This window comes from Strix aluco, chromosome 2 (genome assembly GCF_031877795.1).
Source record: "Strix aluco isolate bStrAlu1 chromosome 2, bStrAlu1.hap1, whole genome shotgun sequence".
NCBI classification, from domain to species: Eukaryota; Metazoa; Chordata; class Aves; order Strigiformes; family Strigidae; genus Strix; species Strix aluco.
Genome location: NC_133932.1, coordinates 8,675,121 through 8,699,607, shown reverse-complemented (window position 1 = coordinate 8,699,607; position 24,487 = coordinate 8,675,121). Strand labels below are relative to the sequence as shown.

General features: G+C 43.6%; 1 protein-coding gene across 1 annotated transcript in view; it reads left to right on the top strand.

Moving 5' to 3' along the window:
* Positions 1 to 24,487, top strand: part of CLCN1 (chloride voltage-gated channel 1) — a 68,309-nt gene that overhangs the window by 2,261 nt on the left and 41,561 nt on the right. Inside the window, exon 2 of the mRNA XM_074810781.1 lies at positions 6,951 to 7,126. Coding sequence (XP_074666882.1) covers positions 7,076 to 7,126 — 51 coding nt within the window. The 5' untranslated portion in view covers positions 6,951 to 7,075. The remainder of the gene's footprint in view (positions 1 to 6,950; positions 7,127 to 24,487) is intronic.

Sequence of the window (24,487 nt, the reverse complement as noted above, 5' to 3'; positions counted from 1 at the left end):
GATGATGTCATCAGCATATGCATACAGAAAACAGTTTCTTTAAAATGAAGGGAATGAAATGATCTCCAGAGAAGTTATAATCAACTATTGTCACAGGATCAGCTGCCTTGGTGAGGCTGTTTTCCTGAGGAATGAGTACTAAGTCCTACACAGTGCAATTGGGCTTAGTGTTTCTGCTTTTGCCAATACTATTTGTAGAATTCTCGCATGTGAAAGTTTGGTGTTATTTTGTTTCCATTCATCCCCATTTGGTACCTTGGTTATGGTCACTGTTATGTGTAACTTAGTCTCCAGACTGTATTTTTGCATAAACTGTTACACCTGTGTGCACAAATTCTTACGAAGACATCTGTATAAATCACTACATCTTTGAAAGAGTTCAGGGTTGTATTCAGACTTCTCTAAGAAAAACAACTGGAATTGCTGTGGTTTACACTGATTTTTTTCCTTTGTTACTCCTAAAAGTTCTCATTTTAAGCTGCAGTCTATTCATTATCATGGATCCATTGATTAGCTAGAGAGCCTGGCTCCTCTGTCTATCCTATAATCCTGCCCAGATCTTGGACCTTCTTATTTTCGCTGTGAGTCTGCTACCTGCTGGTTAGTCCAGCTTGATGCTTGCTAGCACATTCATCCCACAGGTACCCCACACTCATGGGTCCTACTGAACATGAGCCAGCAGTGAGCCCAGGTGGCCAAGAAGACCAATGGTATCCTGGCTTGTATCAGCAATAGCATGGCCAGCAGGGACAGGGAAGGGATCTTACCCCTGGACTCGGCACGGGTGAGGCTGCACCTCGATGACTGGGTTCAGTTTCGGGTCTCTTGCTACAAAAAGGACATTGAATGACTCGAGCGTGTCCAGAGAAGGGCAACGAAGCTGGTGCAGGGTCTGGAGCACAGGTCTGATGGGGAGCGGCTGAGGGAACTGGGGGGGTTTAGTCTGGAGAAGAGGAGGCTGAGGGGAGACCTCCTGGCCCTCTACAACTCCCTGAAAGGAGGGTGCAGAGAGGGGGGATGAGTCTCTTGAGCCAAGGAACCAGCACCAGGACAAGAGGGAATGGCCTCAAGCTGCGCCAGGGCAGGGTCAGACTGGCTCTTAGGAAGTATTTCTTTCCAGAAGGGGTTGTTGGGCGTTGGAATGGGCTGCCCAGGGCAGGGGTGGAGTCCCCATCCCTGGAGGTGTTGAAGAATCGGATTGACCCAGCGCTGAGGGATCTGGTGGAGTTGAGAATGGTCAGTGTGAGGTTAATGGTTGGAGTGGAGGATCTTCAAGGTCTTTTCCAACCAAGATGATTCTGTAATATCTAATACCCCTGATGGGACCCAGGGCCTCCTGCTTGCTTTTGAATCCAGGCTGAAGTTTGCTGTCAAATTACATCCACACATCCCAGGTTTGGGGAAGATACAAATACTCCCCCCCGGAAGCTGGCACCCAGCACAAGGGCTGTGAACCACAGTCCTGCTCCTGGTGCTGAGCCCCCCCGCACCTTACCTTGCTCATGCTGTGCCTAGGACACGCACTACTCCCGTCCTAGAGGCTGGAGCAGACACTCACGCGTTCCTGCTGCTGACACCACAGGCCTGCGGTGCCTTCACCCTTGGTCTGACTCCAGTTGCTGGCACCAAGTCCCCTCACATAGGTCTGACCTATAGGTCTCACTGTGGGCACCCAGTGAGATGATCCAGAGACCTATGGCTGCTCCAGCTACTTATGCTGAGACCCCACTTGCTCCAGTTGCTGGCCCCAGAGCCCCTATATCCCCAGTCTCACTGCAGTTTCGAACCCCAAATTCCCTCACTCCAATCTCACCAGTTGCTGGCACCTCAACCTTATAGCACACGTACATGGGGTAGTGAGATTTCATAGAAAGATAGTTAAGGAAGGATTTAATAAGAAGATAGGGCAGACTGCTGATGATCAGGAGCAGCACTCAGACAAGTACACTGACCAGCCTTGGTTTTTACAAAACCGGACCCTTTCCATCTATTCCCTGCTTTGTTCCTCCCCAACCCTTTTCCTTAAGTTTTGCATAGTCCCATAGACCGAGTTAAAATACCTCAAATCCTTATGTTGCTCTTGTTTCCCCCTTCTTACTAGTTACAAAGTCTAGGCTGGTCTCCAAAGCTGTGCCTGTACTTTCTAATGGCTCATCAAATAGTGGCTGGAGACAATTGGTCTTTTGCATGATCTCTGTTAACACTTGTCTCTCAGGTCTGGGTCTCTGTGTGGTTTTGTTTGTGGCTTCCCTATTTTCTTTATTGTCATCTTCTGCATTGAAAAGGTCCTTGGCTAGATAACCTTAATAAAGGAAATGCTTTCATCTTTCACATACCCTTGCATAACCCATCTTTATTTAATGGGAGAAACAGCTTAGGAAATCATACAATCATAGCATGGTTTGAGTTGGAAGGGACCTTAAAGACCATCTAGTTCCAAACCCCCTGCCATGGGCAGGGACACCTTCCACTAGACCAGGTTGCTCAGAGCCTCGTCCAACCTGGCCTCGAACCCTTCCAGGGAGGGGGCAGCTACAGCTTCTCTGGGCAACCTGTGCCAGGGCCTCACTACCCTCACAGGGAAGAATTTCTTCCTTATGTCTAATCTAGATCTACACTCTTTCAGTTTAAAACTGACACCCCTCATCCTAACACTACCATCCCTGATCAAGAGTCCCTCCCCACCTTTCCTGTAGCCCCATTTAAGTCCTGGGAGGCTGCTCTAAGGTCTCCCGAGAGCCTTCTCTTCTCCAGGCTGAACACCCCCAACTCTCTCAACCTGTCCTCACAGGGGAGGTGCTCCAGCCCCCCCGAGCATCTTTGTGGCCTCCTCTGGACCTGCTCGAGCAGGTCCATGTCCTTCTTACATTGGGGGCCCCAGAGCTGGACACAGGACTCCAGGTGGGGTCTCAGGAGAGCAGAGTAGAGGGACAGAATCCCCTCCCTCGACCTGCTGGCCACACTTCTCTAGATGCAGGCCAGGACACGGTTGGCTTTCTGGGCTGTGAGGAGCACACATTGCTGGCTCATAGTCAGTTTTCCATCCACTAATACCCCATGTCCTTCTCCACAGGGCTGCTCTCAGTCCACTCATCACCCAGCCTGTATTTGTGCTGGGGACTGCCCCAACCCATCTGCAGGACCTTGCACTTGGCCTTGTTGAACTCCATGAGGTTTGCACAGTCCCACCTCTCCAGCCTGTCCAGGTCCCTCTGGATGGCACATGCCTTCCCTCCAGCGTGTGACTGCACCACACAGCTTGGTGTCATTGGCAAACTGCTGAGGGTGCCTCAATCCCACTGTCCATGTCACCAACAAAGATGTTAAACAGCACCGGTCCCAACAGCCACCCCTGATGAACAGCACTCGTCACTGCTCTCCACTTGGACATGGAGCTGTTGAGCACAACTCTTTGATGTGACCATCAAGCCAATCCCTTACCCACTGAGTGGTCCATCCGTCAAATCCATGTCTAATTTAGAGACAAGGATGTTGTGTGGGACAGTGTCAAATGCTTTGCACAAGTTCAGGTAGATTATGTCAGTTGTTCTTCCCTTATCCACCAGCGCTGTAACCCCATCATTGAAGGCCACCAATTTTGTCAGGCATGATTCACCCCTTGTGAAGCCGTGTTGGCTGTCACAAATCACTTCCTCATTTTCCATGTGCCCTGGCATAGTTTCCAGGAAGATCTGCTCCATGATCTTGCAAGGCACAGAGGTGAGACTGACTGGCCTGTGGTTCCCTGGGTCTTCTTTACTTCCCTTTTTAAAAATGGGGGTTATGTTTCCCCTTTTCCAATTAGTGGGAACTTCATCAGACTGCCACGACTTCTCAAATAGGATGGACAGCCACTTCATCCACCAGTTCCCTCAGGACCTGCAGATGCATGTCCTCAGGTCCCATGGACTTGGGCACCTTCAGGTTCCTTAGATGGTCTCAAACCTGATCTTCTCCTACAATGGGCAGTTCTCCCTTCTCCCAGTCCCCATCTTTACTTTCCGTATCTTGGACAGTGTGGCTGGAGCCCTCGCTGATGAAGCCTGAGGCAAAAAAGTCACTGGGTACCTCAGCCTTCTCCATATCCCAGGTAACCAAGTCTCCTCTTTCATTCTGGAGAGGGCCCACATTTTACCTGGTCTTTCTTTTATCAACGATGTACCTGTAGAAGCTTTTTTTGTTACCCTTCATGTCCCTGGCCAGATTTAATTCTATCAGGGCTTTGGCCTTCCTAAGATGATCCTTGGCTACCCAGACAGTTTCTCTGTATTCCTCCCAGGCTACCTGTCCTTGCTTCCACCCTCTTCCTTTTTATGTTTGAGTTTATCCAAGAGCTCCCTGTTCATCCATGCAGGCCTCCTGATGGTCTTACTCAACTTCCTCTTTGCCAGGATGCATTGCTCCTGAGCTTGGAGGAGGTGATCCTTGAATATTAACAAGCTTCCTTGGACCCCCCTTCCCTCCAGGGCTTCATCCCATGTTACCCTGCCAAGCAGATCCTGAAGAGGCCAAAGTCTGCTCTCCTGAAGTCCAGGGTAGTGAGCTTGCTGTTCTCCCTCCTCACTGCCCTAAGGATCTTGAACTCCACCATTTCATGGTCACTGCAGCCAAGGCTGTCCTTGAGCTTCACACTCCGCTCCAGCCCCTCCTTGTTGGTGAGAACAAGGTCCAGCATAGCACCTCCCCTTGTTGGATCCTCTATCACTTGGAGAAAGAAGTTAACATCAACGTTTTCCAGGAACCTCCTGGATTGCTTATGTACTGCTGTGTTGTCCCTCCAACAGATATCGGGGTGGTTGAAGTCCCTCATGAGGGCCAGGGCTTGTGAACATGAGACTGCTCCTATCTCTCTACAGAGGGCCTCATCCAGTTAGTCTCATGATGTTACCCTAAGTAACTGTCTGCTTTGCCTAGATACAAATTTATTAATTTCCCTGATTGAAAAGCTTTACAGATAACAGAGGAAAAAAAACAGCAGGTGTCTGTGAAAAGAGCTGTCTCCTGTATTATCTGCTCCATTCCCCACAGAACTTCAGGCTTGCTGCTGCCTCAGGATACAGTAGACAGTTTCTACGACTCAGCTGAGGACATAGCAGTTACCATGGCTGCTCTGTTTCTCAAGGCAGTAGCTGAGAGCAGCACCCTGATTTTGCCCTTTCTACCCTGTTAGTTCCTCCTTGCTTTCCTTGTGGCAAAGGCCCAGAACACACAGAAGGGCAGGAGGCAGGACTTCCTTACTTTGCACCCCTACTGATGTTCTAGAATCCTCAACATCCCACAAACTCTTCCTGACTGTGCTGTTGAGCAGCTTTGGCTGGTTTTAGGTATAACAAATTTGGTTACACGTAGCTTTTTTGTTGTCTTCTACATTCCCACATCATTTCTAGTCAGACATTAAGAAAAAAACCCCAACATTATCACAAGAGGAAAACATGTGATCTTTTCAAGGTAGTTCTCAGGACTGCAGTTACATATATTTAGATGTTAGAATATGCATTCTTTTAGTGTATCTGTCTATCACAAAATGTTTCAAAATTTGAAATTCACTTCTGAGGATGATGGGAAAAAAAATTAGAAAGGAAATTGAAACCTCATGAAGTCAACCTCATGAAGTTCAATAAGGGGAAGTGCAGAGTGCTGCACCTGGGGAGGAGCAACTCCATGCACCAATATATGCTGAGGGTCAACCAGCTGGGAAACAGCTTGGCAGAAAATGTCCTGGGGGACCTGGTGGACACCGAGTTGAACAGGAGACAGCAATGTGCGTTTGTTGCAAAGAAGGCTAATGGTATCCTGGGCTGCATTAGGAGGAACGTTGCTATCAGGTCAAGGGAGGTGACCCTTCTCCTCTGCTCAGCTCTGGCAAGGCTGCATCTGCAGTCCTGTGTCCAGTTCTGGGCTCCCCAGTAGAAGACAGACATCAACATACTGGAGAGAGGCCAACAACAGGCCACAAAGATGATGAAGGGACTGGAGCACCTCACATATGAGGAAAAGCTGAGAGAGCTGGGACTGTTCAGCCTGGAGCAAAGAAGGCTCAGTGGGCTGTTATCAATGCCTATAAACACCTGAAGAGAGGGTGCAAAGAGGACAGAACCAGGCTCTTTTCAGTGGTGCCCAGTGACAGGACTAGAGGCCACGGGCACAGCTGAAACACAGGAGTCTCCATCTGAACATCAGGAAACACAACCAGAGAGGTTGTGGAGTCTCCATTCTTGGAGATACTCAAAAGCTGTCTGGACCTGGTCTTAGACAACTGGTTCTAGGTGGCCCTGCTTGAGCAGGGGAGTTGGACCAGATGACCTCCAGAGGTCTCTTCAACCTCAACCATTCTGTGATTCTCTATGAAAAAGATACTGAGTGTTGGCTATGCCAGTGGATGAAGGTTCATGAAGGTACAAAGACTGTGAGGAAGGCTGTTTATCTGTGGTGAGGTGTTGTGGCTAGGGAATCATCAATAATGGGTATGCTTTAAGAAAAATTAAGTTAAATGTGAGAACGCCATGTAATTTATGTAAGGAATAGTCTTCCAAGGCCTGCTAGGAGAATTTGCCCTCTCAGACTCTGATACTTCACAAAGTTGTCCCTGAAACAGGTTGTAGGAGTAATCCTGCTTAAATTGCAGGATGGTTCTCTTTTCTTTAATTGTGGTAATTTTTTATTTCCATCCTCTTCTTCCCTAGTCTCTCTCTGTCATCAGCCCCATTCTTTCTATGGTCCCACTTCTGACCCCTTCCAAATGCAGTGGAGAATGATACTGCCTGAGAGAGGAGAGGGAAACCTTACCTCCTGTTAATTTACTGAGCTGTCCTGGTGCCAGAGCAGCAGAGAGATATTAAAGCAGGGAAGCGGCTGCTGTGTCCAAGCACAGACTGAACAGGAGGGGGCAGGGAGTCTCTGATTACACGCTCCCTCTCCGTCTTTCCTTCACCAGTAACCTTCTCTCTCAGGGTGCTCTGTGGGATTTTTGCTGAAACCTTGTGTCTGTTTCAACTCCATGATTTTGCTGTGGAGAGCAGACGGGAAGACGTTGCCCTGAACGACCCCTACTCCACAGGACATTGTCTCTGAGGATATGACTGTGGATGGCTCTCCAACTAAAGCCTTCCGATACCAACAAACCCTGGTGAGTACAATACCTGCAGGAGGACAGAATGTTTCCTACACAATAGCTCTTCCCTTTTCTGCTTAAGGGGCTAAAGACTTTCTTTGCCTATAAATATCCTTCCCTGTTTGTGTTAGGAAGAATCTGTGAGAGTTCTGACTGACCACAGGCTCCAGTAGTGTCTTCCTCCAAAAGAAAAAGAAGCCATATTCTCCTTTTCTCACTATGAAAATGGGAATTGTTCCTGATCCCCATGGGCAAAAAATTTACATCACTGAATTCACCAGACAAGGATGAAAGTTCTGGAGAGACTTAGGGCTGAGTCTGTAGGGACACCTAGTCTGCAGAGATGTATAGAAATGCAACTGCTGGTTGTGAACGGCTTTCCTTTTTTCCAGAGAACCACAGATAAGGCACTGAAACATTTCCCTGCCTTTCGTTACAGCTCTAAGAAGATGTGGTTAGGATTCTACCATGCTGGATGTTAGAAGGTGCTGTGAGAGCACAGAGCATTTTGTCTGTGGCATCTTTTGGGCACATCCCAGTGGGGTCTTGCACTGCTTTGTTTTAGAGGTATTTGAATGCAGGCTGCTGCCTCACCTTCTGGTTTAAGTACTTTAAGAGATTACTGCCAACTGGGAGAACTACGATTTATTGCACCTCATGAGTCCTTATGCTTTTCTGGACAAGCTGAGGTAGCAGTTTGTACTGTATCTAAAAAGCCACTTCCTTCAGTCCCTGAAGTGAGAATTAGCATCATACACTCCAGATTGCCTAAGGAACAGCATGAATAGAATCCCAGCCTCTAAAAATGAATGGTGGCCTGTTTGTACCTGAGCATGTAAAGTGTTGGTGGTAGTGTTTGGAGACAAATAAGACTGTGTTGGGGCTGAGGGAAACGTGAAATCTCATCTTCTTTGAGCTACTGCAAAGAAATATGGAGAGACTGTTTCTAGAAGCTAGAACACCTAGTTTATCAAGGGGAAGGTATGGTTGCCTTTGGGAACAGAAAACTGAGGTGAAGACCAGGAGAGTAGCTTTCAGTCCAACATTTTCTGTTGCTGAGCCCTACGTGTATGGCATAGTGCCTTAGAGATGAATGAAGAATTGTATGATCTTTAGTGTGACCATATAATCCTTTATGACTGAAAGCTTGATTTCAAATCCAGACTTATGTAATTAATGTAAATTTCTTAGTGCTCCACATAGGCACATCACAAGCACATGCCCTCAGCTCAACAGTGTTTTACTAAGAATGCTATTTATCACTCGTCAAGTATTAACATTGCTGAAGAAGCCAATCATTACAGTAGAAAGGCTAGATTATTAAATATTTAATTTCTGTTGTCCTGGCTTTCTGTAGTCCAATACAAAAAAAGTAGCATCCTCAGTGTCAGGATCGAGTAGCACCGACGTTAGACAATGGAGACTGGGCCTAATACACAACATAATGGGATTACAGTGACCTGTTTGCACAGTATGCAAACATGTAAGATTTGTGGAGGGAGAACAAGAGTTGGGTTCTTAGATCAAATATTCAAACTGAGTTGGTTTCTGAGCTGATCAAATTGCACGAAGTGCTGAACTGTAAGAAAATACTGCAAACCTGAATAAAAGCAGTGGTGAGGAAGAGAGGATGAGACAGCAAAAGTTGCAGAAATAGAGAGTATGCTACTTGGGGAAAATGACTATATTTCTTCTGTAACTGTAACAAACTCATGAATCTCTAGAATTTTCCATTTTATGTTATTTAGTTTAGAACTAGACTAGTCAGAGAATTTAGACTATTGACAGTTTTCTTGAATGCTTGTGGGAAGACACAACTAGTATCAGATTTCTTGAGTCAAGGCAAGTCTTTGACAAAATATTTACACATTACTAAATAGCTATTCAGGAGAGGAAGGAAGACAATGGACTGCATGATTTTCATTTATTCATAAATTTGTCCGAAATATTTGCCATTGAGAGATTTTTTGGCTACTGGACAGGAGAGAACTGTGTAATAAGTGGTAGCTCTTTGATCAAGTCAAGTGTCTGCTTGGATAAACCAAAAATGCTTACTTCTTTAACTGAATTCAAGTCACCCACATCCCTGATGAGCTTTATGATAAGAAGGCAATTATGCTACAACCTATTTCATTGAAGAGGTGGCTATAAATTTAGGAATTCTTTGAGAATGACCATATATACTTGGGTCCTTAGGGATCACAGGCAGAGTAGCAGCTAGTTACTGAGAGCAGCTAGTTCCTGGATCTAATCCAGGCATTAGTGCTAAATACATGCTGAATCACCAATCTTGATGTGCTGAATCACCAATCTTGGTGTGCTGAATCACTAATCTTGATGAAGGATGAATTATTTATCAAAACAAGGAGAATGAAGAACAGTTATAAGGATTAGTTAGCAAGAGAACAAGGGACTGTAATTCTGGATGTAGGTGCCTCAAGTGGATCCCAGACACTTTTGGGATTTGAGTGTCTTAGCAATTTATACCTTAAAATGCTATCTTTAGGCACATACTCCTATCAAGTATCAACATTACCACCAACCACTCCATGTAGTCAGTCATGTTAGTTCTTTCTTCTTTAGTGAGCAAACAGTAGCAGAGAGCACTTCCAAACTAATATACATCAGTTTTCATACATAAAGCAATCACTGCTCTCTGGGCATGCTGGTCTGTAGTAAAAGACAGATGGCAGGTCATCACCTCATTTCAAAGACTGTGGGAATGACTTCTGTTTTCCTCTGATTTAGAAAATCTATTGCCGTGTCACAATGCAAAACCTAAGTCACTTATGAAGCCCTTATACCTTGGGATGAGGAAAGATGGCAGACTGGGTAGTTGCTGGTCAGTTGCAGGTCACAAATCATCTCCATAAGAGTGCTGACTCATAGCTGACCATTTCTTGTCCTTCAATCCCTTCTGTGATTGAAGTATCTCTGCTTATTTATATAACATGGCCACTTTATTCAATTTTTCTCGTCCCGGCTCAGTCTTTTGCCATTTCTCTCCCATATTCTCTTTTAGCCATTTCTTTCCCAGGTGTTCATTGCCTCTTTGTTATTTACTCTTTTACCATTCTTGTGTTATCCTCACATACCTTTTTCTCACTCTTGTCTTCTGCTGCGTCTCCTCAGTTTGTTTCTCTGCTGTTCCTGCTCTCAGTATATATGAAGCCAAGTGTTAGGTTTCACAGCTGTGTTTTTCCCTGTGCCTTCCTCACATCACTGCCATTGGATTCTGTTCTAAAAATATCCCATGTGACCCTTTCCCTGTGCTGTCCCAAGGCAGCAGGGGGATTCTCCACTGCCCCCTTCTCTTCTTTTTCTTCCTGAAGATGCTGTCAATCATACAGAAAGTAATGTTAGAAGGCAGAAGAGACCTGGAGAACTGAGGTCATGAGAAAGATCACTTGTGCAGATTTCTATTGCTAATTCCAAAGTTGGAGAGGACAAAAGATGCAGACGAATACAGGGCCAAGCTCTACAGGACAAGATGCGAGCTGCTGACAATGAGAACAGAAAAGAAAGAAAGGAATTCTTTCTATCAGCTTCTTGCTGTCTGATTAAAAGTGCAGGCATTTAGGAGCATCACCTATTAGGGAACAATTTTTAGCTTCTCATATTCAGTCTTTGAGGGGAGAGAATCACTTCTTGTATACCGGCAGTATTTGTTGGCTCGCAGGCTGGCCTCTGCTGAAGCTAACAGAGGAAAAGAGAAAAGGTTCATTGCCCATCTTCCCATAAGTCAACTGGAATTTAGTATCTACTGAAGCTAATGGCTTCCTATTCACTTATCCACCATATCCACCTTGCTATCTACTTCCCCTTGCTTTGGCATCAGTTCAATGGGCATATTTGAAGATCTGCATTGATTTCTCTCCCAACTTCCCATTAGAGGGATCACAGAACTAATAACTTGCCTTGTCAGAAATTCGCTGAAGAAACCTGGCTGCATGGTACAAATGCCTGGGGAGTTAAAAGGCTTTTCCCTGAAATTGTAGTGCTCCTCTTCTGTAACCATCAGCCAGTCACTGGGCAAACAGACCTCCTGGTTTTGTGCTGTGGGACTGTGCCTGGACTTTCCTAGCTGAGGGATGGGCCAGTTTCAGAATTCCAGTGAGTAACCGCATGTTTCCCATGCCACCCGGCATGCCAGAAGGAAGGCTGAGGAAAAGAAAAAGAGAACAGGCCTACTAACAACTATTTTTCTAAAGTAACATGGATTTTATTTTTAAGATTTTAGTGAGGTAGAATACGCATGGCATTAATTTCTGGATTAGGAGCAGGTTGAAGGGTGGTTTGAGTATAGATCTACTTCTCCAGACTGCCAGGGCCTAGTGACAAATCATGAGGCACTGTTCATGTCTGTCCTATTCACCCTGTTGGCAAATAATTTATGTAAGAACCTCTTCCCCAAACAACAAAGTAGTGCTCTGTCCATCACGGCATGGGAGAGATGTTCAGAGCTGCCCTACCTCTTTAAAACATGGGGATAAGAAATTTCAATATATTTTGCTGTGGCCATAAGCTCCACTGTGAGACCTAGCAGCTTCTTGAAGAAATTATCTCATTTCCAGTTTGTATTGCTAGCAGACCCGGTCTTCATAGTTCTGTTAATAATCAAAGTTTGTCTGCCAGTATTTTGGTTTTGTCTCTATCAAAGTGAAAAAAAGAGAGTCACAGAAAGATTTAGATGGGAAAGGACCTCTGGTAGTATCCAGTCCAACACCCTGGTCGCTCATGAATTTCCCTTGTTGTAAGTCATGGCTGTTACCTCTTGCACTTTCCTCGTGCCTCTCTGAGAAGAGCCTGGCTCTGTCTTGTCTATACTCTCCCTCTGGGTAGTGGCAGACAGCAAATAGATCCCCCTCAGCCTCCTCTTCTCCACATGAATAAACCCAGCTCCTTCAGCCTCTTCAGTCAACAACCAAAGCAAGACTTCCCAAGGTGACACCCACAGCTGCATGCTGGTGTTGTTTACCACTGACCTAAATGCTTTTCCCACGGAGAAAGTTTGATTTAACAGTAAGATGTGCAGCAGAAACAGCCCTGAAGACTTTGCCTGCCACTCAGTACTACCTGGCCTGACTGTTGCCCATGTTGTTCTTGTCCTGAACCGGAGCAGTTGCAGCCTCAGAGGTGCAGGTTGCCTGAAGGCACCTTACCCCAGATGGCACCATCCTGGCAGGGTGCTACAAGGGGCCTTTTCTGCTATTGGCAGAAAAAAAAATTTTCACCCATTTTCAACATTATTCAGGTTCTGTCATGACGGTGTCCAGAACTGTATGTTTTAATATGTTATTTCCAAACAATCCAAGGTGTCCAGGCACAAAGTGGAGATCTCACATACCAGGAGCTAGCTCAATAGCAGTGGCGTTTTCTCTCAGCACTGCAGTTGTCTTTTCCTGAGAAAGCTGTCGCAACTATAGCACAGTAGCAGTAAGAATATCTTTATACTTCAGTGAGTTTGTCCAGCTGTGTGTCCCTTACTTATGATGTTATAAAATCTAAGCTTTTCCATAAATTGTATAGACCTCCTGTCCAAGCAAATACATGACAAGGGCTGGCAGCATGTTGATCGATCTAACCCTTGCCATTGATCTGGTGCTGTAAAAAGTAAAACAACCTGCTTGTGTGCAAATGGCATAAGGGGACATCCCACATTTGTCTGAAACCTGATAGGGTAGCTGCATGCTATAAGCTTTTTTTCATGGACAAAGAAAGTACATTATTCTTTTGTCAGCTGATACTTGCATGCTAATTTGGAAGTATAGCAGATTAAGTTATCTCAGACAAGTTTGGGGTGGGAGGGATGAGGACAGAAAGACAATGTACTAGCATTCCTGATGTTTCAGAAAGACCTATTGCTAATAAAATTGTCAGCAACAGTAGTAGAGGGGCAACTGGAATACAGTGGTTACTGCCCAAGCTGTACAGCAGGTGGCATACAAAGTACAGTACATGAGAAATAATGCATCAATGCAGAAGTGTACAGCAAATACAAATACTCAGGGTAAATTCAGCTACTGCTATGAATCACCACAAAATCACAGCGAAGAATTTATTTTTAATTCCTCATCTGTAACAAACTCTCTTATCTACCCTTATTTTTAAAGGACTCACAAAAAACCTGGCATTTACTTCTATTATGGAAAAACAAATTAAAACTGCATCTAAATTCCAGGTTGTGACTTTAATAGAACAAGGTCCATATTGTCTGACCAACGAGTTATTTTGGTCAGCCTACCTCCTGAGATATAGCAAAACAAACCTTTTCAGTTCACTTTCTCTGTATCATTCATGATTTTATTCATGTCCAGCCCTCATTGCCCTTTCCAGCCTAGGAGGTTCAAGTCTGTTTAGCTGTTCCTTACACAGAAGCTATTCCATAATTTTGACCATCCTCTGAAACTCTTCCATTTCTACTCTTCTTTTTGAGTCTGGGGGAAATAGAATTGCAAATATTATTCAAGATGTAGTTGCACATTGCATTTAATTTTGCTTTATTTTCCTACTTCTTAACCTATGGTTCTAAAAAAATACTGAGGGATTCATCATCATGACCACTCTGTTTAACCCCAAGATCTTATTCTTAAACAGTAAAAGTCGGCTGGACAATTCTTGTGTATGCAAAGCTAGAACATCTGTTCCTCCTCACAGTCATCACTTTATATATATTGTGACTGTTTAATTTGTCATCACTCAGTCATCCTGTTAAGGTCCTTATACAATTCTTCAGTCAGCCTTTGTTTTTACTCCTCTGAATATCTTGCCAACAGACTGTGAGCCCTTTTCCAGACCAGATAGGTATTTGTTATTACACTGCTTGGCGTCAAGTTTATTATCAGTGGTAGAGGACGAGGCACTGAGTGTACACTGCTTTTAGTTCCAATTCCATATAGAAATAGGACATGTTGGGAATCCCATTTCCATTAATTGGAAGTCCATAATGCTCCAGGCCCATAGGGTAAAAGAAAAGGCAGGTTCACCTAAGCTTTCTAGGAATGATCAAAGCAAATGCAAGATTAAATGCATCAAAGCCGTGTAACATAGTAGTGACAGAAGAAACAGACAGTGTGCTGTAGGAACTTTACTCCAGAGGTACATGGAAATCTTTCTGTAGGGAGGATTAAGCAAGGGCTAAGTAAAGTTCTCTTCTTGCCTAAGCATGTGTTTTAATGCTTCATGTGAGGGTGTACGCTGTATCTGAGATGATCTATTGACTGCCACGTGTTACAGCTTCTTACTTAAATGCTGCTTCCCTGACCTGTGGTGAACCCATTCCGAGCACAACACTGAGCAGTTAACTGCATAAAGACATGAATCTTTTTCCATCAGTTTACCTTTCACAATGCTAAGGGCAGACATATCAGAGGTGGTGCAAGGAAGGGAATATGACTGTCCTTTATACCACTCACAATTTTGAGGCAGCTGTGAAGGTTCAGGCCAACACTGAATTGCTATGTGTTCTCTCTTCTTTAACCCAGCCTCTTGTCTATCTTTCAAAAGTAGCCTGAACTACTTAACCCCATGACCCCTAAAGAGTTCCAATAAAAGACCAGATTTAACACTTTATCTACAAATATGGAATGAGGGAGACTAAGAAGTTCAAGGTCTGATGCATAACTGGTTTTTGATCAGGCAGGTGCACAGTGTGACAGGTGTGTTCTGCGTAGGGCTTGAGTAGCGTGGGCTCTTCCAGCTTGACTAGTAGCCCTTCACCACAAGCCCACAGAAAGAGAGAGTCAGAATATCTGCAGGAAGCAGACTCTCCCCATAGTACCTTTCACTCTCTATTCAGTTCTAGCTCTGAGCTACCCCATGTCACCCTTACTCTTTACTTTTACTGTTCCATCACAGTAGGAAATTGCTCAAATGCTACGTGGACTATCTATAGGCATAACTATATTAAAGAAACACCACCCCTGAAGCATGAATCACAACAGTTCAAACTTATGAGGCAGCTCCAACAACTGCCCAAATTGTCCTACTGGGTCAACCCTTGTGAGCTCTGCCCCACTCCTTCATCTCAGCAGCATCTTAGGGAAAGAACCCCAGCGGCTGGACAAGCACTGAGTTGACCTTTTCCTTTGAAAGTGCCAGTCCTGGGAAAGAAATGGAGGGAATCTATATATCCTCAGTTGGCATCAAGAGGTTCACTGAGTATAGCTTGCTTATTATTTCTTAACGTGCTGTTTCTGTCAGTCTTGTTCATTCTATATTCTGTTCAGCCACCTAACTCTTGATACCTTACAGAACCTGATACCCTTATAGCAAGTACATAGTATAATGTTAGTATAATGTATTAACAAAACTCTAAGATACTCTGGCACACCCTTTTCAAATCTTTCTGCAAGGATTTTTGACTCTTCCGAACGTTTAGTTGTTTCCACTTTCCACACAACCCCTTTTTATGAGTGCAGGCTTCTTTCCCCTTCTCCCCACTTTCCTAGATCATTATGTTTGGGTTTGTATTAATTGGATCTTGTCTAAAGAGAATGAGCAATCATCAGCTGATGACATTTTGCTACTGAATGTGGAGGACTGTGGGACTGACACAGCTGATTCCATAACAGTGTATCAGCTGACTACGCTTTTCAGGGTGAAGTTTTACAATATAATATATGATCTAATGGCAGGTAGCTGTGGAAAGGGACAGACCTATTTTCTTTCCTCTGTTCTTGGACATGCTTTCCTACTGTCCCTGTCATAATGTTTCTAACGTCCATGACTGCAATGTTAAATTAGCTCAGTCCATTGATTGAACAGAAATCTAACCCATCAAAACAATTAGTTGTCCATCAACCCATCTTGGTCACCTCTCAGTCACAGGATTGCTCAGACCCCATGAAAGGAAGAGAAAATTGTTTGTTAATACAGCTTCTTGCTATGGACTGTTGTAAAAGTGACCTTGTACAGGAGGGACAGACCAGCTGCAAGAATCAGGCTTCTGATGCTGAACATTAAGATTGTCAGCACACTTTCAGACTGAAGATTGAGGAGAAGATAACAGGTGCAAAAGCATATTTTCTTCAGATAGTTTCTATGAAGGATAGCAAAGTTACAAAAATTCCGTATCCTCAAGTGCAGGGCAGATCAGAATCAAATTAGACACAGAAAACAAGTATGACTCAATTTAAATAGAGTGCCAAAACAAGAACCAAAGTAGTAGTATACCTACTTCTATGCAAATGCTAGAATTATGAAAAATAACAGGCAGGACCAGTCTCTTGTCCTAACAGGAGATACATCAGTCATTTTAAAAACTTTGTGGCAGACAATTAACAGGTAATACCAGAATAAAAAATATGCAGAAAGATAAGGTAAACCATACTAGAGATAGAGTAGTACTATATGCTGATGAGAACCTGTATCAAACTACTGAACTCAGCATCTGAATAGGTTGAAATTTCAGACCTAAATAGGAAGTGTGTGGTGTTGGATCTTCATCACCACTTTCTGAACCTAGCTTGCAACGCTGTGATGTGTTGATTGAGATCAGAGAATCAGCTAGGGCAGAATCTACAGTAGTAACAAAAAACTGCAATGACCCCCATATAGGTTGGGCAAATGTCACACTGGGATGTGAAGTAGATGCAAATGGTGATTGTGGAATAGTCAGCTAGGAAGTCCACAAAAGGTTGTGACCAGATAACCACGCAAAACAATTTCACAGTTGAAACCACTACTTCATAGTGACCACAATGTGCTTGACCACAATACCCCTGTGGAAGCAACAAGGATCAGAAAATCAACTGGAATGGATCAAACAGAAAACCACATAAAAATTAAGAAGTCTTTTAATCAACTAAGAGACATGACTAAAAAAATTAAACATTTCCAGAGACACAGGGGTTACTGAAGGACACATATTGGTATCTAAAGAGAACAGGTCCACACAGAAAACCCTCAGTCCTTTCATCTGCTTCAGATCCTTAAAAGAAGTGTTGTCATCTGCCAGGATGCTTCCTAGAACCCTCTTTTTCTCCAAGGTGTAGAGGAAATGTGTGGTATGATCCATGTCCCAAAGGAGCTACACGAATGACCAGAAAAAAAAATACGCCAGGACAAGCAAACTTCCAAATCCTACAGCTTATCCCACTTCTCCCAACACTCACTATAGAAAAATGGATCACAAGACAGGCAAACACCCATCCAGTTCCAAAACCTTCTGTTAAGCTGCCCTGTTGCCACATCCTTCTGCTGGCAGCCACCTCTATGTGTAGCTGTGGCAAAATAGCCAGGCACTCACCATTTCCCAAAGCCTTTGCCCCTGTCTTCCCACAGGTCCTACAATGCCCATGTTCAAATGGCCAGTAGGCCGCAAGAAGTGACAACAACCCTCACAGAGAGTGGATGGTTGTCTGGGAAGGACAACAGTTCAGTGTCAGAGGCTGTCTGTGAGATCTTCCAGTGCAAGATGCAGGTTCTGTCTAGTCAGGAGTGGCTCGTCCTGATCTCTTCCACTCGAATATAGGTGAAACAAACACTATTATCTGCTTGGAGGTGATACCAGGCATCCTTTAGGGAGTGCTGACTTCCTGCTTTCCTGATGATATCTGCCTCTTACTGCAGCTCTGTGAGTGGGGCAGAAGCAAAATTCACAGCCAGGACTAGACACTCGTGTGGACTGATACTGATGAGGAAGGCATCCTGATAAAAATGACATTGCAGACCTGGTATCAGAACACAGATAATAAAGTTGTTAATGCACTTCCAAGCAGATCTGAATGTGCAGCAGCTGATTTAGTACAACGATCGTGTTCCTCAGCATTCAAGACTATAGGTCAAGAGAGGACAGGGTTGTAATGATCAGTGTGGCAAAACTCAGTATGAAGTTGTATAGAAAGACATGTCTGTCCAAGTGTCCTGCAACAAAGTCAGTTGGATCGCCAAGGTGAAGGTCTCCTGCAGGAACACAATGGAGAGGGGCCCTCCTGCCCAAAGCAAGGAGAGTACCCCGCCCCTACAGAGACCTTACCTCCATCCCATGGGGTTTAATGGTTGGATTTTGAGCTGTTTGACTTGGAGGGAGAGAAAAGGGGGATGAGGAACCTTCTGGCCAGCAGTGGTGGTGCCAGTGGTACCTGCGGTGCTGTATACCAGCAAGTTCTGTATCCAGAGCTGTGGTCTCCGTGGTACAGGGAAGCACTCTGCCTCCTGGGTCCACTTCCCTCCTTGAATAGGGCACTCACTGATGAAGATGAGGTTGTAATCTGCCATGGCAAGGGTCAGTTGCATCTTTTTTTCCAGAGCAATGAGTCTTCAGCAGGTGGCACAGCTTGTCCCTCAGCATGATGGGTCTGAGGAGCTTGCAGACTTGTGTGAGCCTACGGTCCTTGTAGTGCCCAGAAGCCTGTGGACTGGGACATTTCTGTCCTTCTGCTAAGTAGAGGTCCCCCGCCCAACCCAGCCAGTGCACCTGGCAGAGAGCAACAGCTCTGCCACTGACACAAGGATAAGCAACAGAGGGAGTGGGATTTGAAAAATTTCATAAGGACTATCTCTGTTTTTTTCATTTTCTGACTAATCCCTATCAAAATATGCTATAGACATAATGCTATTTGTGGGATAGAATATGACTCTGATACAGATAGGCAAAATTTGAGTTACATCCCAGACCAAGGGCAGTGTCTGAACAAGATACCACAAATACTCTCAGTGATTTTTGCTGACTCTGAACACCAAATAATGCACATGAGCAAGACTGTGAATGATGTTATTAAACATACAAACGTGGCATCCAGTCAGTAATTTTTCATAAACAATGTGAGTTAGCAGCTTCTAGAATTCATTTCATTTTTCAAGTTGAATGAAAGTTGGAATAGTTCCCATCATTTATCCTCTGCACCTTCTTTTTTCATTTTCATCCCTCCACCACTCCTGACTTTGGTCAATAGCTTCTAATGTTGATCTACAGTCACTCCCTGGATTCCTGTTCCAGGTTTAATATTTCTAGATGGCATGGACATTAAGTGGCAGTCCTGGGACACAATGCCATTTGTGGGGCACTTAGTGTACTTTCTTCTGACTTATCTTGTCCTGGGCTTGAAATACTGTCTTTTTGACATCTGGAAATTGTTGCTCCCTCACGGCCCCAGGGTACTTTTTGCACCTTTTTCCCTTTGTGACAGTCAAAATTGGCTCTTGCTGGTAAGTATACAGCAGCTTCAGTTTAATGAGTTCCACAGAGAAAAGACTTTCTGCAGCCTTCATGCCAAAGTGTGACCCAGTAATTCAACTTGGATGCGCTTGCTCGATGCAGTTCTTCCCTTCCCCCAACACTTTCCTACAAGTCAAGGCAGGGGACTGATAAAAGAGGGAGGGAGTCCAGTGAATGCCATGCAGACTCTCACTATCATCCCTGTATCAGCAGCCAGTGATAACAGCAAAGGTTATTGTCACGGGGGAATTGCTTTGCCCTCGTTTGTGATGGATTTATTATTCTGACTGCCAAGAGAACTACTATCTTCCCTCTGTTTACCTTTGTCTTTATCTCATACTACTACCAGGGTTTTTTTGTGGGAAACAGGCAAGACCCCTGCTGTACAGGAGGGTTAAAGTGCTTTTGTATGGGTATCTGCATTTGGATGGGGGAACGAGAAGAAAAACAGGAAGCTTAGTCAAATCTCTACAAGATTTACTAGTATAACTTTGATAGTAAATAAGGTATTTAAAAAATCTTTAATGGTAGCAATGTCTGTTCTACAACTTCTATATTGATATCATTTATCTCAGTTAGCTGAGACAGGACAGGACAAACTAGTACAGTCAGCAACTACTAAATAGCAACCATGGAGTTCATATTTGGAGTTTATATCGTGGAGTTTATACCATTTGTTCTAATAATGGTGAAAGTCTGAAATGTAAGCAAGACCCAAGTGTTACTGAGAAAAGATTTATGGTTGCTTATGTCTCTGCTGCAATCAGAAAAGACGGTCCCTTTCCTCATTTCTAGGTGTGTTCCTGACCCCTTCTTTTCTAACATTCACGTGGCCATGCATCAGCTGGAACGGAGAGCTGACCTAGCTGAAAATTGATTTTTTGTTGCATCTTGATCACTAGTTCCAGTACATAACAAATTAGGACTGTCCTTTTCAACCAGTCTGCTCCTTAAGTCCCCTAAATCAGTAGTGTGATCACCCTCTCAGAGAGATCAATAGATTCTAGGGCCTCAAAGAAGTGACTTTTCAAGCATTTGAAAGTTGAACATGTATCAGGAAAATGAAATAAATTATTTCTTTTCTTACATATGTCTAATCCTAGCCATGGCCTCCTGGAGATGTCTGTCCATACTCAAGGTCCCTTCTTCTTGCCCAACCTCAGATCAAGCATACCCCTAACATGTCCTTGAAATCTTCCCTTTTCATCCCAGTGCAAATAATTTTGCTTCATAAGCCAGTCCTCCTCCTAAACTTTTCAGCTACGACCACATTTTTCCTAGTTGGCCATGGCATACATAAGAGGCAGCATTCTTCTCTTGAAATTGGCTAAGTCCAATACAAAACCAGGAGCCCTAGCACAGCCTGTGCCAGCCCAGTTCTACACAGCTCATCACTGCATTTTCTTCCCACCCTCATGATGTCAGTCATGCTGCTGTGTAATTGCACGACTGACAGATTGAATGTGCAATTATGTATTTTATCTGTGCAACAAGCAATGTACAGAGAGGAAGGGAAGAAAGGCACTTGTTATCTGCCATGCACTGCCTACCATCTCTCAAGGATGGTTTTAGCTGACAGCAAAATACAGGTCATGGTGCAGGTGACTTATTAGGGAATATTCACCATTTGTAATCAGAGATCATCATCTAGATAAATACACAGGTAAAGAGCAATTTCCCAGAGAGTCTGTAGATTCTCTGTACTGGAATAATAATAAATTCGCAAGCTTAGAAGCATCCATAATATGTTTTGATCACTAGGGATGAATCTGTATTTCCTAGATGTTCTGTAGTCTCTTCTGCTAAAAATGTCTTCAAGTTGATTACTTCAGAGAATGTTTGTGATGCAACATTATTCTCCTAGAAAATAAGAAATCCACTGAACCCACTTCAAACAGTTCATTCAGTGTTTGCTAGTTCTTATTGACTTTAGCTGCTTTTGGATGCATAATCCAGTTATAAAAAGTTTTCTGACTCTCAGAAGTCTGATTTTACTTTTTATCTCCTTTTTTTTCTTTAATTTTTTGATACTTGTATAAGCACTGTGCCTATTTGATTTGCTCTTAGTTTTTTCTAAGACAAGACAATCGGATCTCTATCCCACCAGTAAGACACCTCTTCCTTTGGAAAGCTGTTGAGCATGTGCAAGGAAGAAATTATTTAGTAGAGGCTACAGGGTGCTATAGGGTAAAGAGTCACTGAGGGAATTGAGGGTTGCAATTTAAGAAGAGGGGCAGCTGTAGGGGAGGAGCCATCCAAGCTGTGAAGGTGCGGAAACAATCTCCTAGGCAATCGAGTCTGAGCACAAAATTTTAGCAGCTCAGAAGGTCACGGAGTTAATTGCAACCAAGGTTGCAGTGGGTGGCGAAGAGTTGTGTATAAACTATATATTTACTTCTGCGCTTCCTGAGTTACACGCCTGAAGTTTTCCCTGTTTAAAAAAATCAAATAATCTTATTTTTATTCTAGCAAAGACTGTTCTATTTTGAGTTTTGAAGCCTGCTGTTCTTAACCGGAGACCTCACCAGGACATCTAGTGAGATTCACTTTAAAGTTCTGGATGAATTGGGATCCATTTATAAAACCTAATGTTGATATATTCTCTTCCATCTGATTTTCTGTGTCTTGCTGTTGTGTTTGTTTAAGTTCTCTCTGCTTGTTCTTTTTGCTCTCAGTTCTAAACTGTGACCACACTGAGATGTAAGATAAGACAACCTCAAATTAGCAAGTAATTTACCTTAGGTACCAGCATCAACATAGATATGGCTTTGCTTCATTTAATTTTGGGGTGAATTCACAATGTGCTCTGTGAAAATTGTCACAGTGCGGTTGTTTCTGTAACTGGGACATAACCCTGCCCCTTTAAAGCTCATTTAGTTTTTGCCAAGTCATGGCATATTATACTGTCATATCATGTCATATCACAGTGTCATCATGTCACATCATGATCTGTTCAAGTTTCCTTCCAAGTTCATCTATTCCAACATCTACTTCAATGGATCCTCCATGTCCCCGTGTTCCTATGAGTATTTATTTGCTTTCAATAGTGAGATCTATTTTATTTTTTCCATCCTGCCTCTCTCCTGGTAACATCATCATCCCCTTACTTGAGTTACCAGAAGCTGATGATTCTCAAAATCTGCCCTGTTTCTGTCAATTCTGCTCTATCCAGTCTAGTATTAGTCAGTACATGTCCTCTTGAATATCATCATATTATCTTGTTATTTCGCCTCTTAAACTTTCTGGACTTTTTCATTCTACTTTTTACTGTGAACTCAATCCTTCTTTCAAGTGAGAGTTCTCTGTCATCATCTCTCCATATTCAGCCTTGCTTACAATGTGCTCCTGCACAGCTTAAATTTCTATCTTTTGCTACCATTCAAGCCTCAGTCCATGGTCTATTTCTTTCTTTCACTATAAAAGCTGTCTTTTCTCCCAGTCTCCCTCCCTCTTCCTAACCCTTTTCACAGCATTCTTTCTCTCCCAAAGATCCAGTTATCTCCTGTGGCTCTTTGAAGCCTCCATGGGTATCTTGTCTAATAAAGTGTCCCATTCAAGGACCTTGTTCTCATCTACAAGACATTTCCTTATCTTATGTCTACTGAAGTCTTTTTCCTGCCTTTTTACTCTTTTTTGCTCCATCTGAAGCTATTGCTTGAGGCAAAGTACATGTGCTGTGACTTCTTGCTGTCCTGCATCTCATCCCCTCATGTCCTTCTGTGCTTTCTTTGTCTCTTATTGCCTCTGTGTTTGTCTCTTGGAGCCTTTGTTACTGCTAAGTAGTCCTCCTTTTGTCACCTTTCTCCTCTTCCTCCTTCAAAACTCCCTTTTCCCCTCTCACCTTTACAGTTTCTTTTGTCTCATAGCTCATCTTTTATATTATCTCCTTCACAGTCTTATGGACCTCTTGGACTGAGCTATCTTAAGCACAGAATATTATTTTTCTTTATTCTTAAATGACTGCTTTTCTATTCTGCATGCATGGTTCTGAGTAACAATAACTGCCTCCACAAATTCAACTTCTTTCAGGGCTCTGTGTCACTATCTGCTATAATGTCTGTGTATGCAGTATTGGTGGCAGCTGAAAAATAGGCATTATGTTTCATTCCAGAGGAAGCTGCAGTCTTGTGGTGGGCCATAAGGTTTGTATACAGTGAGGTCATGAAGTGGTCTAGATCTTTTGGGAAAAATCTGCTAGAGAAACAAGCAAACAAAAAAGCTCTAATATAAGCAGAAGACTCAGTATGATGTCTGATAATTTTGTGGGCAGGGCACAGGGAACAACATTAAGCTTGTCACTGTTGGTTAATAGCAATGGGATTTCAGGTGATAAATCTCCATGAGAGAAGTGCGAGTCTTCAATCATCCCTCCCCCTATACTATCAGAGTTTTCACTATAAAGGCAGTATGATGGGAAGACTAGGAATTATATTTCTGTGTCCTGAAAACCATTCAGGAGAAAAAAATAAAGGCAGAGAAAGGGAGACCTGAGAGAAAACTGGGAAGAGGAGAGAGAAAGATAGATGGCTGACTGGAGAAGAGACCCATCTTGGGTGAGAGTTCTTCTAACTTCTATTCCTTTCTTTTTCCTCACCTAAGACCCTAATTTGGGCTGTAGCTGTAGTTTCATCTGTCATGAAGATGTCCTTCTTGAAGGAAGTACCACAAAACCAAACTTTGGAGTCCCTCTAGGACCTGTAATACGCAAAGAACCTGGTGTGTGAGCAGGTTGTATACCTTTCCTCTTGTGTGCTGTGGGGCAATCTAGAAACTTTTGTGAGCCCTTTCAAGAGTCTTAGGTGCACCCAAGGAGTCAAGCCACATGTACAGGTCATCTGTGTTTGTGACTAGTGTAAGATGGTTATTAAATCTTCCTCTTTTTTAAAATCTTCCTCAATTTCTGTGCTGGTCTCCTGAGTCTGTTGTTAACCTCTCAAGCAACAGCAGTACTACATTGCTGTGTCCCGGTAGAAGGGCAGAGCTAGGCCTTGGTAGTAGAAAGCAGGACAGATGAGCAGAAAAGAAAATGCATAAAGAACTGTGGCAGGAAATTACAGGAAAAGTGATAAGGGATATTTGACAGCAGTTGCTGGGTGACAGCAGTAGCTAGGCAGTGCAGAAAGGCTTCTCAGAATGTGCTCGGTATTCTGTACTTTTGGGATTCTGCTGATCTGAAAACGTGGACAAGACAATGGGTAGAGCTGGAACAATACCTT